This window comes from Mobula birostris, chromosome 24 (genome assembly GCF_030028105.1).
Source record: "Mobula birostris isolate sMobBir1 chromosome 24, sMobBir1.hap1, whole genome shotgun sequence".
Taxonomy (NCBI): Eukaryota; Metazoa; Chordata; class Chondrichthyes; order Myliobatiformes; family Myliobatidae; genus Mobula; species Mobula birostris.
This window is the reverse complement of record NC_092393.1, coordinates 55,812,177-55,830,520: the sequence shown is the minus strand read 5'-3', so window position 1 is coordinate 55,830,520 and position 18,344 is coordinate 55,812,177. Positions and strand designations below refer to the sequence as shown.

Sequence of the window (18,344 nt, the reverse complement as noted above, 5' to 3'; positions counted from 1 at the left end):
ATTCAAATGAAGCAGGAACGTACCATATCTCCCTCGAAGAAGTGCTTCCAAAATTACACAAACATGCGCTATTTCTACTTGGCTAAGTTCTTAACCTTAGCTGTTCTTGAGGAAGGCTAGTGATGGTATTAATTTTTCCCCTAGAAATGTATCAAATATTAAATTGCCTTTTGATGGCTCTTTCAAGGAGGAGTCCACTGTTTGCTCATTTCAGCCACTGAACAATATTTGAAGTGCAGTCATCAGCCAGTTAAGAAGATAGAACATAGAGCAGTACATGCTCTTTGGCCCATGATATTGTGCGAGCCTTCCAACCCACTCTATGGTCCTCACGCATAGCCCTCCATTTTTCCTTCATTCGTGTGCCAATCTACAAGTCTCTTAAATGTCTCTGCCTCTACAATCACCCCCAGCAAGGCATTCCATGCACCCATCATTCCCCTTTTAAAAAACTTACCTCTGCCATCAATACTTTCCTCCAAACATATTAAAATTATGCCTGTTCGTATAAGCCATTTCCACTCTGGGAAGAAATACCTAGCAGTCCACTCGGTGATTACCACTTGTACATCACCTCTCATCCTCCTCTCCAAAGTTTGTAAAAAAAGCCTTACATACTCAACCTTTCCTCATAAAACACGCTCTCTATTCCAAGCTGCACCCTCCCTAAGGCTTCCACGTCCGTCCAGAGGCGACCAGAACCGAACACAGTATTCCAAGTGTGGTCTAAAAGCAGCTTACAAACAGCAAATGTGATACCGACTAGACAAGCTGTTTAAAAATGTTGATTAAGAGATCATTGTTAACTAGTAAAATAATTCCTCTACTCTATGTGTCATGGGATATCTGGCTCTACCTAAGAGGAAGAAGATTTCGTTTTAACAAATCAACCAGAAGGTGACTTTATGGTCACCTAACTACAGGAAAGATATCAATAAGATTGAAACAGTACAGAGAAAATTTACAAGTGAGTCCTGATGAAGGGTTTCAGCCCAAACATTGACTGTTTATTCCTCTCTGTAGAAGCAGCGTGACCAGCAGATTGCTGCCAGTTTTCAGCATCTACCCAATCTCTTGTATTTAATACTGACAAGGACGTTGCTGGGACTTGAGGACCTGAATTATAAGGAAAGATTGAAGAGTTTAGGACTTTATTCGCCACAGCGCAGGAGAATGAGGGGGATTTCTCAGAGGTATACAGAATTATGAAGGGTATAGATAGAGCAAAGGCAAGCAGGCTTTTCCCACCGAAGTTGGGTAAGTCTGGAGCTAGAGGTTATGGGTTAAGAGTGAAAGGTGCGTTACGTACCCCGTAACTGGGTTGCCAAACCAGCAGAAATGGATCACTCAGTTGGAGTCTGGATTACTAGAACTAAGAAAGTTTTATTAAAGAAACAAGCAACACAGTACTCTAATCAAAAGGATAATGAATGCAACAGTTCAGCAATGATAAACACACATGTGCACAGAATTCAGATAACAGGATCAATCAAGCTCTATCGTTGTCTAGGGGTAAATGACCAGTTTCAAAGTGACGCAAAGTTCAGTTCAATTTAGTTCAGTTCAGTTCGCAGTAATCGCTGCCGTGGCGATGGACAGTGGGGGGAAGGAGAGAGAGAGCAAAAATGAATGAATATTCAAAACGCCTTCCACACACAGACCTTCGCAGTCAGCTTTCGTGCGAGCCCTTTGTGATGTCATCTGAGGTCACCGACCGTGACCCCTCCGTTTCCAGATACGATCGCTTCCCTGCGGTGAACCCGGCACCCAGGCAAGGGTGGACACACACCAGGTTCCCACCGATCGTGCCTTTCCACCCTGAGCGTCTATGGCTTGATCCCGCGATCAGCCATCCAAAAGCTTCCCACCGACTTGTGAGAGGCGCACCGCTTCCAGGGTCTCGTTACCTCGGGTGTCGTGTGTGTGTCCTGCCTTAGTAAACCTGTCCCTTTTTATCCCCCTGCTGGGGTATCGCCTGTCCAACATTTCAAACAGTTCAGGGTTCAAAGGGGGAGCCGATCTTGACAGCTCTCCTTCCCCTTCATTACACATCTCCAATTGCTGCTCCATTGTTTTCCTTATCTCTCTCTCTCCTGAAGACAGGTGGCAGACCAACTGCTGATCCCACTGGTGCCAGCACAGGACAGCTACATCTTAATCTATGTGTATTCTCGTCACAGGTGAAAGTGTGGAATGAGCTTCCAGTGGAAGTGATGGATGCGACTTCAATTGCACTACTTAAGAGAAGTCTGGATAAGTACATGGATGGGGGTAGGGGTGGAAGGCTATGGTTCAGGTATGGGTCAATGGAACCAGGCAGAATAACAATTCGGCTGGACTAGCTGAACAAAGGGCCTGTTTCTGCACTCTACGACTGACAAATTCACATTCTCTCAGTACTGCACTGGAGTGTCAATCTAGATTTTTGTGTTCAGTTCTAAAGAATGAGTGTTCTCAGTTTTCCAATTCCAAAGCAAACCTACCACTGCTCACTGGACCACAACTGACAATCGGTGTTAAAAATGAATAATATGGCAGATGTGACACTCAGTGAATTATGGCAGAGCTGTATTTTGAGATTAGGAAGTGAAACCAGCTCAGTTTATATAAATAGAGACATAGAAAACCTACAGCACAATACGGGCCCCTCGGCCTACAGAGTTGTGCCAAACATGTCCCTACCTTAGAAATTACTAGGATTACCCATAGCCCTCTATTTTAATAAGCTCCATGTACCTATCCAGACGTCTCTTAAAAGACCCTATCGTATCCACCTCCACCACCGTTGCCGGCAGCCCATTCCACGCACTCACCACTCTCTGTAAAAAAGCTTACCCCTGACATCTCCTCTGTACCTACTCCCCAGCACCTGAAACCTGTGTCCTCTTGTGGCAATCAGGCTCGTAAGGCATGACCTGCCCTTGACAAAGCTATAATATATTATATGTTATTCGTAATCATATTATACCTCACCAAAAGTTCATAAATCCTGCCTCTCAGGATCTTCTCCATCGACGTACCAACCACTGAGATAAGACCCACTGGTCTATAATTTCCTGGGCTATCTCTACTCCCTTTCTTGAATAAAGGAATAAGATCCGCATCCCTCCAATCCTCTGAAACCTCTTCTGTCCCCATTGATGATGCAAAGATCATCACCAGAGGCTCAGCAATCTCCTCCCTTGCCTCACACAGTAGCCTGGGGTACATCTCATCTGGTCCTGGTGATTTATCCAATTTGATGCTTTCCAAAAGCTCCAGCACGTCCTCTTTCTTAATATCTACATGCTCAAGTTTTTCAGTCTGCTGCAAGTCATCACTACAATCAACAAGATCCTTTTTAATAGTGAATACTGAAGTGGAGTATTCATTAAGTACCTCTGCTAATTCCTCCGGTTCCATACACACTTTCCCACGGTCACACTTGGTTGGTCCTATTCTCTCATGCCTTATCCTCTTGCTCTTCACATACTTGTAGAATGCCTTGGGGTTTTCCTTCATCCTGCCCGCCAAGGCCTTGTCATGGCCCCTTCTGGCTCTCCTAATTTCCTTCTTAAGCTCCTTCCTATTAGCCTTATAATCTTCTAGATCTCCAACAATACCTAGCTCTCTGAACCCCCTTTTGTAAGCTTTTCTTTTCTTCTTGACTAGATTTATTACAGCCTTTGTACACCAAGGTTCCTGTACCTTACCATAACTTCCCTGTCTCATTGGAACGTACCTATGCAGAACTCCACACAAATACCCCCTGAATATTTGCCACATTTCTGCCGTACTTTTCTCTGAGAACATCTCTTTCCAATTTAAGCCTGTTTCCTGCCTGATAGCCTCATAATTCCCCTTACTCCAATTAAACGCTTTTCTAACTTGTCTGTTCCTATCTTTCTCCAGTGCTATTGTAAAGGATATAGAATTATGATCACTATCTCCAAAATGCACTCCCACTGAGAGATCTGACACCTAACCAGGTTCATTTCCCAAAACCAAATCAAGTACCAAATCTCCTCTTGTAGGCTTATCTACATATTGAGTCAAGAAACCTTCCTGGACACACCTAACAAACTCCACCCCATCTAAACCCCTTGCTCTAGGGAGATGCCAATTGATATTTGGGAAATTAAAATCTCCCATCACGACAACTCTGTTATTATTATACCTTTCCAGGATCTGTTTCCCTATCTGCTCCTTGATATCCCTGTTACTATTGGGTGGCCTATAAAAAACACCCAGTAAAGTTACTGACCCCTTCTTGTTCCTAACCTCCACCCACAGAGACTCTGTAGACAATCCCTCCATGGCGCCCACCTTTTCTGTAGCCGTGGCACTATCTCTGATCAACAGTGCCACGCCCCCACCTCTTTTGCCTCCCTCCCTGTCCTTTCTGAAACATCTAAAACCCGGCACTTGAAGTAACTGTTCCTGAAACACAATTTCTAGTGGCAGAGCAACATACACAAAATGCTGGAGGAACTCAGCAGGTCGGGCAGCATCTATAGAGAGGAATAAACAGTCGATGTTTTGGGCCAAGGACACTCATTGCCCTGATGAAGGGTTTTGGCCCAAAATGTCGACCATTTATTCCACTGTTTATAATACTGTTGGCCAGAGGAAGCTACCGTCTGCAATTAGTGGATCTGATGAATCAAGGACAGGGCAAGCAGACTTTGTCCTTCCACCCTCCCCACCTTGTGGACTCTGAACAGATCCTTGCTCTGGGTTAATCTAATCAGAGCAATTGAATATGGACACAGGAAGCTTCAGGTAATGACCTGCTAAACCTGAGACCATTCCCAGAGGAGTAGCTACTTATTATGTAAAATGCCAGACCTACCAAAGAAGCAATCGGTAATCTCATTAGAGTCTGTCTGGGTTGCCTCATTTAACTGGTTTGGACCAGTCAGAGTTGAAAGACAAATACACAAGGCTGGAGTGGACGGAACCATGAAACAATATTGGTTGTAGCCCTGGACTAGAACCAGTAAGAAGGTGACCTTGAGCCAATGGGATGGAGATCCACCAGTTCAATTGATGAGGAACACTATAAGAGTCAGCAGCCCCAAATACGCAGGGGCGACAACTCTCCAGCAACCAGAGACCAACCATCGCAGATGAGGAGACCCCACGGACACGTGGAGATCATAACCATGAGGAGCACCTGGCCCAGCGTAGACTCCTTTCATCGGTAATACCTTTTCTTTTCATTCAGTTTTCATGGAGGGTCAGGGATCCTAGTGGGCGTACACACAGCTAGTTAGTTTATGAATCTACTTGCTTTTTAGTTGAGACAATAAAAGTTACTTGTTGGTAAATATAGATTCTCCATGCCTCACTGATCATTATTACGAGGAGTGATTCTCGTAGCATAAATTGGTGTCCCTGGGTGGGTTTGAGGATAAATTTCTGCATTCAGCGGGAGACTGCATGGGTGAGGTATAGAGAGATCCGGGGCTGGGTAGTTAGCGGTTACTAACCCAGGATGAAGAATTCAGGGCATTCTGCGAGTACAAAGCTCTTGGATTGTTTTGATCGGAGGGGATATCTCCAGAAACGCGTGTTGAAGAAGTGGCCACAATATGAGGGAGTTTGTCGGTCACCCTGGCTGTGAAGAGAAAACTGCTGGGGATGCCCTTTGGAAAGTTGCCTTTGGGCAGGAAGTTTAAGCAATTACAAAAACCAGTAGCAGTTGGCTGTTTAATTGAGGATTTGATAGAATTATAACAGAAAGCTAAGGCAGAATGGCACAATCAGAAATGGAATATGAATACCAATATAAAGCAGAAGTCGAGCAAGAGAGGTTAGAAGGAGGACACAAAAGGTTCAAAAAGGAGGTAGAAACCTTTAGAGAAAGGGTTACTGATTTACTGGGTCAGGGAGGTATAGGCTTGCTGCTTATGAACCAGTTTCAGTTGAAGTGTGAGAAATTACTTAAAGAAAAAAGTAAATAAGAGGAAGCAGCCAAACTAGCGAAGGATGAAGTGGAGGGATTAAGGAAACAGTGCAGTGACTCAGAAATCAGCACAGGAAAGGATGAGTAGCCTCCAATAATAACTCACCCATACGGCCAGTGAGGAAACCGGATGGTAATTGGAGGTTGACAATAGGCTATCCAAGAGATGAATGAAGTAACCCCGTTAACAGCCCCAACTGTAACAACTAACCCAGAGACAGTGGTCAAACAGAATGAAGGAGCACAGTGGTTCATAGTTTTAGACATAAATAATGGATTTTGGTCTATCCCATAGAATGAGTGTCAGTACAAGTTTGCATTTTCCTTTCAGGAACAGCAGTATACGTGGACTGCCCTACCACAAAGGTTCCATAATTCCCCACCTATATTTCACCAGCACTTAGGGAAAGGGTTAAGATGGTTTTCAAAGCCTGAGTGCTTGGTACAATAGATTCTGTAACCCTGTTCCAAACGTACATACTATCAGAGCGTATGACTGATCCAGGTGGAAAAATGTGGCTAACTACATATGCTACAGCTGCCAATTCTGCTGCCTGGTGGTTTGGGGTTTTCTTTTTCCTTCGTGTCTTTGTTCTCAGTCATTACTTTATCTGATCTGCTTCCACCCCTCCTTTTTGTTTTGATACAAATGGACCCTTGGGATCATTTGCTGTCATAACCTGATACTCATGTTCACTTCCTTGGTACACCAGGTTGTCGGCTAACATTGAGGTAGTGTTTACTCACTTTACACTAATATTTCTCCCTTGCAACAGCAATGTCCATCTAGCAATTCTGTTCTGGCTTACTGCACCATCTTTAATCCTTTCACTATCAGTAATTGTATTGGGGTGTGTTCTCTCAGTATTGTAAATGGATTAAGTCCCATTATGTAGGCGAAATGTTGTATTGCCAGAAAATGGCTAACAAGTGTTTTTCACATACAGTATACCTCTGTTCTACTGGTCTTGCATGCGTGAAGCAAACACTACTGGTCTTAACTTCCCATGTGTCTCATGTGACAGCACTGCTGAGAGGGTGGTATCACTAGTGGCCACCCCCGATGAGAATGACTCATTCAGATTTGGGGTTCTCAGAGCAGGCAGAGTGGCCAATGCTTGCTTCAGGTCTGTGATGGCCGGGTGTGCTCGGATTTCGATCCGCACGCCACATCCTTTTCAGTAACTCCATTAAAGGAGCTGCCTTAGTGAGAAATCCATCAATGTGATCCCTACTGGCCCCAAAAAAGACCAGCAACACACATCAAAGTTTGAAGCAACCTTGATGTGTGTTGCTTGAATATCCAGCATCTGCAGAATTCCTCGTGTTTGTGGGCCAAAAAAGACCACAGCCCTTTCTGGTCTTGATGAATAGGCAGTCTCATAACCAATTCTACGCTTTGCTTATCAATTTCTCTTTTTCCCAGTGTCAAGATCATTCCCAAATAACTAACTTCTTGTTTCATCACCTGTGTTTTTTAGGGTTTACCTTTAGTCCCAATGCATGTAATAATTGCAACAGTTCTGTCAATAGCTGATAATGTTCCTGCGTGGTTTCAGTCTGCAGGACAAAAAGGAGGGGTGGAAGCAGATCAGATAAAGTAATGACTGAGAACAAAGACACGAAGGAAAAAGGAAAACCCCAAACCACGAGGCAGCAGAATTGGCAGCTGTAGCATATGTAATTAGCGACATTTTTCCACCTGGATAAGTCATACGTTCTGATAGTATGTACGTTTGGAACAGGGTTACAGAACATTTTCCTCTGTGGGTTTGTTTCAGCTGACAAGCAGCCCCTCCCATCTGCTGCTTTATTACAATATATATTTGAGGAGGCAAAGGGGAAAGGATATGGAGTTGTAAATGTGAAAGCCCACTCTAAATTATACCCCGCGGGAAATAGAAAGGCTGACGAATTGGGAAAGCAAGGTGCTTTAATTGGGCAGGAATGGCAGCCACAGATTGGGACAACTGGGAGGCAGAAGGAACAACAGATTAAGGTTATGGATTTAACAGAGGAGCAGAAGAAAGATAAAGAATTTTTTAAAATGACAGAAGGAACAGAACCTGAAATATACAGAGCACAAGGGAGTGTTTCTCAAAGATGGAGTTGTCCTTTATGAAGGAAAGCTTGTGGTTCCAGAGGGAGGAACAAACCAGATAATTGGTACCATGATCTATGGGGACACCAGGGGTGCAAAAGGTCCCTGGAAAAGATCAAGGAATGGGCTGGTGGCCTAAGATGAAGGATGATGTGAACCATTATGTCAAAAATTGCTTGATTTGTGCACAATATAATCCTGACAGAAATGTAAAGAAAGGAGCCCTTCGACACACCAGAGCTATACCTGGAACCTACGAATATGACATAGTCATAGTCATAGTCATACTTTACTGATCCCGGGGGAAATTGGTTAAATATGCCAGGCAGTGATGAAGCCAGAGATCAAAGGAGCATAGCAAAGGTTTTCTTTTGCTCTTTAATAAACATTTACACACATTTTTGTATATATTACATTAGAACAACAACTGGACTGTATTGGTGAGTTAACGAACACCATGAGATACTACTCTGTTCTATAATTCAATATAAAAGTAGAAACATATACTAAAACAACTTCCTTCCAAGTATTCCTGGTTCAGCTAAGACAAAGTTTGTTGGAATGTACACTCAGTGGCCACTTCATTAGGTACACCTGTATACCTGCTCATTAATGCAATTATCTCACCAGCCAATCATGTGGCAGCAACTCAATGTATAAAAGCATGCAGACATGGTCAAGAGGTTCAGTTGTTGTTCAGACCAAAACATCAGAATGGGGAAGAAATGTGATCTAAGTGACTTTGACCGTGGAATGATTGTTGGTGCCAGACAGGTTGGATTGAGTATGTCAGAAACCGCTGATCTCCTAGGATTTTCATGCATGTCAGTGTCTAGAGTTTGCGGAGAATGGTGCAACAAACAAAAACATCCAGGGAGTGGCAGTTCTGTGGGTGAAAACACCTTGTTAGTGAGAGAGGTCAGAGGAGAATGGCCAGACTGGTTCAAGCTGACAGGAAGGTGACAGTAACTCAAATAACAACAGTGGTGTGCAGAAGAGCTTCTCTGAATGCACAACATGTCAAACCCTGAAGTAAATGAGCTACAACAGCTGAAGACCATAATCATACACTCAGTGGCCACTTTATTGGAAACAGGAAGTACCTAATAAAGTGGCCACTGACAGTAAGCATTGTTACAATTCCAGTTATAATAGGAGAGGCTCTTAAAAGGTAATGGCTCAGTCTGCAATCATCAGCCTGCGTTCACATTCTCTTCAGGAAGATAAAGAGGTAACCTAGTTACTGCTTGAGACAACCAGTACTGTAATTACCAGAAAAAAAATAACTCTCTCCAATTTCTTCTTCTGTTAACTAGTTAACCGCGTGGCCAAGTGGTTAACGCGTCGGTCTAGTGATCTGAAGGTCGCTAGTTCTAACCTCAGCTGAGGCAGCGTGCTGTGTCCTTGAGCAAGGCACTTAACCACATATTGCTCTGACACCAGTGCCAAGCTGACAACATCGGTGGCGTGGAGAGGGGAGACTTGCAGCATGGGCAACTGCTGGTCTTCCATACAACCTTGCCCAGGCCTGCGCCCTGGAAACCTGTCATGGTCTCACGACACAAACGGATGCCTGTATAACTAGTTAATGCATTTGTTTCCTGGCTAAAATAATTCAAGAATGCTTAATGTCATTTCATGTACACAAGTGTAAAGGAGAACGAAATAATTGTTTCTCCGATCCAATGCAGCATAAAAATACTTAAAAGATAAAGAACACAACATTAATAAAAAAGACAATAAATATAAATACATAAATAGCTTATATACATAGATTGTCCATAAAGTGACACTAGGCTGTACGTAAGATGACTGACAGGCAATAATAAAGTCGTGGTGGAGTTGTTGATCAGCCTTACTGCTTGGGGAAAGTTTTTGAGTCTGGTCATTCTGGTATAGATGCTAAATAGTCTTCCCCCCGCCCCCCCCCCCCCCGGTGGGAGTGGGATTGGCATCAATGAGCCAATCAATATGGGATCTTTCATGTGATTGGCCCTTCTTTTCTGGCACCTTTCTGTATGTGTGCCCTAGGTGGCTGGAATACTGGTGCTGGTGATGCACTGGGCAGTTTTGACTACCCAATGCAGAGCCTTCCCATCCACCACAGTGCAGTTTCCATACCAGGCAGTGATGCACATGTTAGGGTTCTCTACTGTGCATCTGTAGAATGATGTGAGCATAGATGTGCAAAGCCCAGCTCTCTTCAGCCTCCTCAAAAAGTAGAGGCATTGGTGAGCTTTCCTGACTGTGTTGGATATGTTCTGGGACCATGAGAGGTTGAGCGTGATGTGATCTCCCAGGAGTTTGAAACTGCTCTGCTGCCGATGTAAAGAGGGGTGTGAGTGATGTGAGTTCTCCTTAAGTCAATAACCACCTCCTTTATCTTGTTGACATTAAGGAAGAAGTTATATGCCTAGCACCAGGCCTCAAGGCTCTTCCACCTCCTCTCTGTATGCTGTTTCATCGTTGTTGGTGACGATCGCCACCACTGTGTGTCATCAGTGAACTGGACAACGTGATTAATCGGGAGTTTGGCTATGCAGCCTGTGTGAGCAATGGGCCCAGCACACAGCCCTAGGGGGCACCTGTGTTGAGGATGATGGGGAGGGAGGGGCGGTTGTGCAACCTGACTATCTGTTCATTAGGAAGTCCAAAACCCAGTTGCACAGGAGTGTATTTAGACCAAGACCGAGGAATAGAAGTTTGTTCTCCAAGTTCTGTGGGACAATAGTGTTAAATGCCAAATTGAAATCCAGAAACAGCTTTCTGACAAAAGTGTCCTTGTATTCTAGGTGTGTCAGGGCCAGGTGCATGACAGATGCTATGGAATCTGTCGTAGAGCGGCTCTGCTGGTAAGCGTATTGGTGAGTGACCATTGTGGCAGGATTGGAGCTTGTGATATGTGCCATTACCAGCCGTTCAAAGCACGTCACGATGATTGGCATCAGTGCCACTGGGCGGCAGTCATTTAGCTCAGAAGGTGTAGGGTACTTTGGTACAGGGATGATGGTGGTTGATTTGAAGCATGTGGGGACAGCAGCCTGGATGAGTGAAGTGTTGGAGATGTCTGTGAGCTGGTGTGCACACTCTGAGTACTCGGCCTGGGATGCTGGCTGGCACGGGCGGGTTACAGGGGTTAACTTTCTGCAGAGTTCTTCTCACGCCTGCTGCTGTTACAGACCGTGGCTGCTCACCTGGGGGTTGGGGGTAGCTTTCACGGTTGGCATGGTGTTACTTGCCTCAAAGGGGGCATAAAAGTTGTTTACATTGTTGGGGAGGGAGGTGTCACAGGTACAGTCGACTCTGTTTTTCCTTGCGTAGACAGGAGTTCCTGAATTTTTTATGCTTCTTAAAAAAAAGACAGGTGGCCTTTGCCCTCTTGACGCCTAAGATGAAGTTTCTCATCTAGGCATCAAGACATATTACATCCTGTCTTTTTTCTAAGAAGCAGAAAAAACTGGAAGTACTCAACAGATCACTGTGAAGACAGAGAGAGAGAGAGAGAGAGAGAGAGAGAATTAACATTTCATGCTGATAACCTTTCACCTGATGAAAAGTTGTCTCTCATCTTTCCACAGATGCTGACTGACCTGCTGAACATTTCCAGCAGTTTTTGTTTTATTTCAGATTTCCATTATTTTTTTAATTTTCTCTCTTCCTTTAAAGATTAATTCTACACGGAAAGCTATTATGTTTCAGTGACTAAAGCAGTGGCCTGTGGCCTGGGAGCCCTAGATAACCAGAATTTGGGAGCTGGAATAGCCATTTTGAGAGGAATAGAATGGAGGGATTATAATAGTTAAACAAAGAAGAGAATGCAGGAATGGACAAATAAATGACATTCCAAGTTTGGCTGTCCCTTTAGCAGTTTCCATCGATGAATTTGAAGAGTTCGGCCTTCTTCTACAGGCATCAAGGCAACTCAAGCAGTTGGGTCCCTCAGAAGCCCAGAGACCAAATTTTCGGAGTATTGTGAGCAGATCCGGTCGTCTACCTACAGGAAAGGTATCAATAAGATTGAATCAATAAGACTGAGAAAACTTACAAGGATTTTGCTGGGACTTGCGAACTTATAGGGAAAAGTTGAATAGATTAGGACTTTTCTCCCCGGAGCGCAGGAGAATTGGCGGTATAGATAGAGTAAACACAAACATGCTTTCTCCACTGAGGTTGGGTGAGACTACAACTAGTGGTCATAGGTTAAGGGTAAAAAAGTAAAATATTTAAGGGGAAGTTCTTCACTCAGAGGGCGGAAAGAGTGCGGAATGAGCAGAAGTGGAAGTGCTGGATATGGGTTCGATTGCAACATTTAAGAGAAGCTTGGATAAATACAGAGGTAGGAGGCCTATGGTGCAGGCGTGGGTTGATGGGACTACGCAGAAGTAGAGTTCAGCACAGGCTAGTACTAAATGGGTCCAATGCTCTGCGGCTCTATGACACTAGGCTTCGCACTGAGTTTCCCTCACCCTGCTTTATTCTCCTCAACGACATTCTCCCATGGGCAGACAACCTCCTTGGTCGAGTCTCTTCCACTATGCTGACTGTCCTCATTCTCCTCCTCGGAGTCGATGGGGTAAATTCTGCACTCAGATGGGATGTCGACTTTGATTTGGAAAAAGCTGAGGGAGGAGAAATCAGAAACAACAAACACTTGAAGACCTGGGAGTACTTTACCCTTCAGTCCTATTGGTTACCCATCTCCTCTTCAACTTCTCTCTCTGCCCACCTCCGTAAAGGCTGGTTCTTGCCACAGAACAGGTTCAGAGAACCAAGTCCTATCAGTTTTGAGTCCCTTATCTAAAAATGGATATGCTGGCATTGGAGAGGGTCCAGAGGAGGTTCATGAGAATTATCCTGGCAATAAAAGGGTTAATGTATGAGAAGCATTTAGAAGAATGGGGGAAATCCCACTGAAACCTATTGAACATTGAAAGGCCTAGATAGAATGGACATGAAGATACTGTGGGGTCGTCTAGGAGCATAGGGCACAACCTCAGAATACAAGGGCTTCCCTTCAGAATCAAGATGAGGAAAAATATTTTTCCCTGGAGGGTGGTGAATCTATGGAATTCATTACCACAGATGGCTGTGGAGGCCAAGTCATTGGTGACAAATGGCCAAATTTCAACACCATTCCAGTTAAAAAGGTCAACTAGACAAGGTTGTCCATTATCACCTGCTTTATTTGTATTGGCGATAGAACCATTAGCTGAATTAATTAGAATTGATTCAGATATTAAGGGTTTTAGAGTAAATCAGCCATGATTGAATGGCGAAGCGGACTTCATGGGCAAATGGCCCAATTCTACCCTATATCTTATGGTCTTATTGTCTGTCTGTCAACCGCTCTGCCAGAATGTCAATATGAGACTACCTACTCATGTCCAATTATACTTCATCCCAGTACCGATTGTAACCAATAACAAACCCACTTCCATACCCGATGCATCCCAGGTTTATTGTGCTCAATTCTGGTCGCCTCATTATAGGAAGATTGTTGAAGCTTTAGGGAGGGTGCAGAGGAAATTTACCAGGATGCTGCCTGGATTAGAGACCGTGTCTTATGAGGATAGGATGAGCGAGCTACAGCTTTCTTCTTTCAAGTGAAGGAGGATGAGAGGTGACTTGATGGAGTGTACAAGATGATAAGAGACATAGATGTGTAGAGACCTTTTTCCCAGGGTGGAAGTGGTTAATATGAGAGGGCATGGGTGTAAGGTGATTGGAGGAAAGCATGGTGGGGCGGGGGGGATGTCAGAAGTAAGTTTTTTACACAGAGAGTGGTGGGTGCGTGGAACACCCTACCAAGGGTGGTGGTATTTAAGAGACTCAGGTAAGCACATGGATGATAGGAAAATGGAGGGCTGTGTAGGATGAAAGGGTTAGATTCATCGTGGGCTGAGGGGTCTGTATGGTCCTGTGGTGTTCCATGTTCTATACCCTATCACACACTGGAGATGATCTTCACACATTTCTCTTCACCTTACAAACTAATTCACTACAGCTTTGCCGCTCATTGTCTGTCTGCACTGCACTTTCTCTGATAAAAGAAAAGGGCTAACTTTATCAGTTACACGTACATTGAAACGTACACTGAAATGCATCGTCTTGCATCAACGGCCAACACGTCCCAAAGGTGTGCTGGGGGCAGCCCACAATCGCCACGCTTCCAGTACTGATGTAGCACGTCCACAAACTACCAACCCTAACTCACACGCCTTCGGAATGTGGGAGGAAACCGCAGCACCCGGAGGAAACCCATACGGTCACAGGGAGGACGGTTACAGACAGCAAAAGGGGATTGATCTCCAATCTAATCACTGGTGCTGCAGTGTAAAGCAATGTCCTAATTGCTATTCTACCATGTAACGGTAACCGTAAAGCGGTACCCTAATCGTTATTCTACCACGTAACCGTAACCGTAACGTTTCACCCCGCACTCTGTCATTGTACTACCGCAATTCCTACTGCTCTCTGTGAGGCGTTGGTACGTTCTCCCCATGGCCGCATGGGTTCCCCCGGGTACAGAGGACAGTAAAAACCACCAAGAGGATCATCAAAAGTCTCCCTCCCCCCTTTTTGTGACATTTACCGGGAGCGTTGCAGACAAAAGAGCCCAAAGCATTGTTGAGGATCCCTACCACCCATCCCGCAATCTCCTGACGCACTATGGTCAGGAAGGAGGTACGGAAGCGTCAGGACTGGGACTGCCAGACTGGGTAACAGCTTCTTCCCTCAGGCTGTGAGACTACCGAATACCCTGCCACCACCGAGGGCAGGGAGCTGTTGACTGTACTGTAAACAGCTGTTTACAGTTTACTTGTGCTGCACTTTACTACATGCATTTTAAATTATATTTTATGAACTTATTTATGCTTATTTATCATTTAATATTTTTGGTCTGTGTACTGTTTGGGTGCACCATGGTCCAGAGGAGCGTTGTTTCATTTGGCTGTATAAATGCACAGTCAGATGACAATACACTTGAACTTGAAGCTCAATGCTCCGTTGAAATGAAACAATCAGGGATGGTGTGCAAGACAAGTTTCCAACTGTACTCAGTACATGTGTAACAATAATCCAGTTCACCAATATCACACAGGACTGTGAACTCAAAGCTAAAGAGTCTTGACGTGCAGTGCCTTGAAAAAGTCTGTCATTGTCAGTTCAATTGCTGTCCTCTGCCCCTCCCCAACTAATACATCTGGCTGGGGAGTAGCACAGTCAGTCTTCACTGTTTGAGCGATTTTGCAGAGGAACTGGCAATAATTGCTCCATCACATTGTGCAAAGCCAATAGAGACTTAGCCAGAAAGACTAGAAAAACATAAAAACCATAGAAAAACTACAGCACAGAAACAGGCCCTTTGGCCCTTCTTGGCTGTGCCGAACCATTTTCTGCCTAGTCCCACTGACCTGCACACGGACCATATCCCTCCATACACCTCCCATCCATGTATCTGTCCAATTTATTCTTAAATGTTAAAAAAGAATCTGCATTTACCACCTCGTCTGGCAGCTCATTCCATACTCCCACCACTCTCTGTGTGAAGAAGCCCCCCCTAATGTTCCCTTTAAACTTTTCCCCCCTCACTCTTAACCCATGTCCTCTGGTTTTTTTCTCCCCTTGCCTCAGTGGAAAAAGCCTGCTTGCATTCACTCTATCTATACCCATCATAATTTTATATACCGCTATCAAATCTCCCCTCATTCTTCTACGCTCCAGGGAATAAAGTCCTAACCTATTCAACCTTTCTCTGTAACTGAGTTTCTCAAGTCCCGGCAACATCCTTGTAAACCTTCTCTGCACTCTTTCAACCTTATTTATATCTTTCCTGTAATTTGGTGACCAAAACTGAACACAATACTCCAGATTCGGCCTCACCAATGCCTTATACAACCTCATCATAACATCCCAGCTCTTATATTCAATACTTCGATTAATAAAGGCCAATGTACCAAAAGCTCTCTTTACGACCCTATCTACTTGTGACGCCACTTTTAGGGAATTTTGTATCTGTATTCCCAGATCCCTCTGTTCTACTGCACTCCTCAGTGCCTTACCATTTACCCTGTATGTTCTACCTTGGTTTGTCCTTCCAAAGTGCAATACCTCACACTTGCCTGTATTAAACTCCATCTGCCATTTTTCAGCCCATTTTTCCAGCTGGTCCAAGTACCTCTGCAGGCTTTGAAAACCTTCCTCACTGTCCACTACACCTCCAATCTTTGTATCATCAGCAAATTTGCTGATTCAAATTACCACATTATTATCCAGATCATTCATATGGATGACAAATAACAATGGACCCAGCACTGATCCCTGTGGCACACCACTAGTCACAGGCCTCCACTCTGAGAAGCAATTCTCTACTACCCCTCTTTGGCTTCTTCCATTGAGCCAATGTCTAATCCAATTTATCACCTCTCCATGTGTACCTAGCGACTGAATTTTCCTAACTAACCTCCCATGTGGGACCTTGTCAAAGGCCTTACTGAAGTCCATGTAGGCAACATCCACTGCCTTCCCTTTATCCACTTTCCTGGTAACCTCCTCGAAAAACTCCAATAGATTGGTCAAACATGACCTACCACGCACAAAGCCATGTTGACTCTCCCTAATAAGTCCCTGTCTATCCAAATGCTTGTAGATTCTGTCTCTTAGTACTCCCTTGAATAACTTACCCACTACCGACGTCAAATTTACTGGCCTATAATTTCCTGGATTACTTTTCGATCCTTATTTAAACAACGGAACAACATGAGCCACTCTCCAGTCCTCCGGCACCTCACCCGTAGACACCGACATTTTAAATATTTCTGCCAGGGCCCCCGCAATTTCAACTCTAGTCTCCTTCAAGGTCCGAGGGAACACCCTGTCAGGTCCTGGGGATTTATCCACTTTAATTTGCCTCAAGATAGCAAGCACCTCCTCCTTTTCAATCTGTACAGTTTCCATGATCTTACTACTTGTTTCCCTTAATTCCAAAGACTTCATGCCAGCTTCCTTAGTAAACACAGATGCAAAAAACGCACTTGAGATCTCTCCCATTTCTTTTGGTTCTGCACATAGCTGACCACTCTGATCTTCAAGAGGACCAGTTTTATCCCTTACAATCCTTTTACTCTTAATATACTTGGATTATCCTTCACTTTGACTGCCAAGGCAACCTCATGTCTTCTTTTAGCCGTCCTGATTTCCTTAAGTATTTTCTTGCACTTTTTATACTCCTCAAGCACATTATTTACTCCCTGTTTCCTATACATGTCATACAACTCTCTCCTTTATCAGAGTTGCAATATCCCTTGAGAACCAAGGTTCCTTATTCCCATTCACTTTGCCTTTAATCCTAACAGGAACATACAAACTCTGCACTCTCAAAATTTCTCCTTTGAAGGCTTCCCACTTACTGATCACATCCTTGTCAGAGAACAACCTGTCCCAATCCACGCTTTTTAGATCCTTTCTCATTTCTTCAAATTTGTTTGAAGTTCAGAATCCAGTTCAGAATCTCAACCCTAGGACCAGATCTATCCTTGTCCATGATCAAGTTGAAACTAATGGTGTTATGATGACTGGAACCAAAGTGCTCCCCTACACAAACTTCTGTCACTTGTCCTAACTTGTTTCCTAACAGGAGATCCAATATTGCATCCCCCTCTAGTTGGTCCCTCTATATATTGATTTAGAAAACTTTCCTGAACACATTTTACAAACTCTAAACCATCTAGACCTCTAACAGTATGGGAGTCCCAATCAATATGTGGAAAATTAAAATCCCCTACCACAACAACTTTATGTTTCCTGCAGTTGCCTGCTATCTCTCTGCAGATTTGCTCCTCCATTTCTCGCTGACTATTGGGTGGTCTATAATACAACCCCACTAATGTGGCCATACCTTTCCTGTTTCTCAGTTCCACCCATAAGGACTCAGTAGACAAGCCCTCTAATCTGTCCTGCCTGAGCACTGCTGTAACATTTTCCCTGACAAGCAATGCTCCCCCCCTCCCACCTTTCATTCCTCTGCCTCGATCACATCTGAAACATCAGAACCCTGAAATATTAAGCTGCCTGGCTGTAATAACTGCAAGAGATGATTCAACTAAGTACTGAGCAAACAGGAATGAATACTTTCAAACTGCTGACATTTCAGGTTTTGAAATTTTAGTTTATTATGCTTTATGATTCTTCCTGTTTTTTGGGGGGTTGTGCTGTGATTCACAAATAAAATTTCTCAGTTAAATTGATGAAAATCCCTGGTTGCAGTACTCATTTATGTGAACAAAGAGTTGGAGG

At 44.1% G+C, this 18,344-nt stretch overlaps 1 protein-coding gene across 1 annotated transcript in view; it reads right to left on the bottom strand.

Annotated features, from left to right (window-relative positions):
* Positions 1-12,510: 12,510 nt before the first annotated feature.
* The window catches only part of LOC140187166 (regulator of G-protein signaling 9-like), a 93,151-nt gene continuing 87,317 nt past the window's right edge, over positions 12,511-18,344 (bottom strand). Inside the window, exon 19 of the mRNA XM_072242181.1 lies at positions 12,511-12,667. Within this exon, the coding sequence (XP_072098282.1) occupies positions 12,511-12,667 (157 nt within the window). The remainder of the gene's footprint in view (positions 12,668-18,344) is intronic.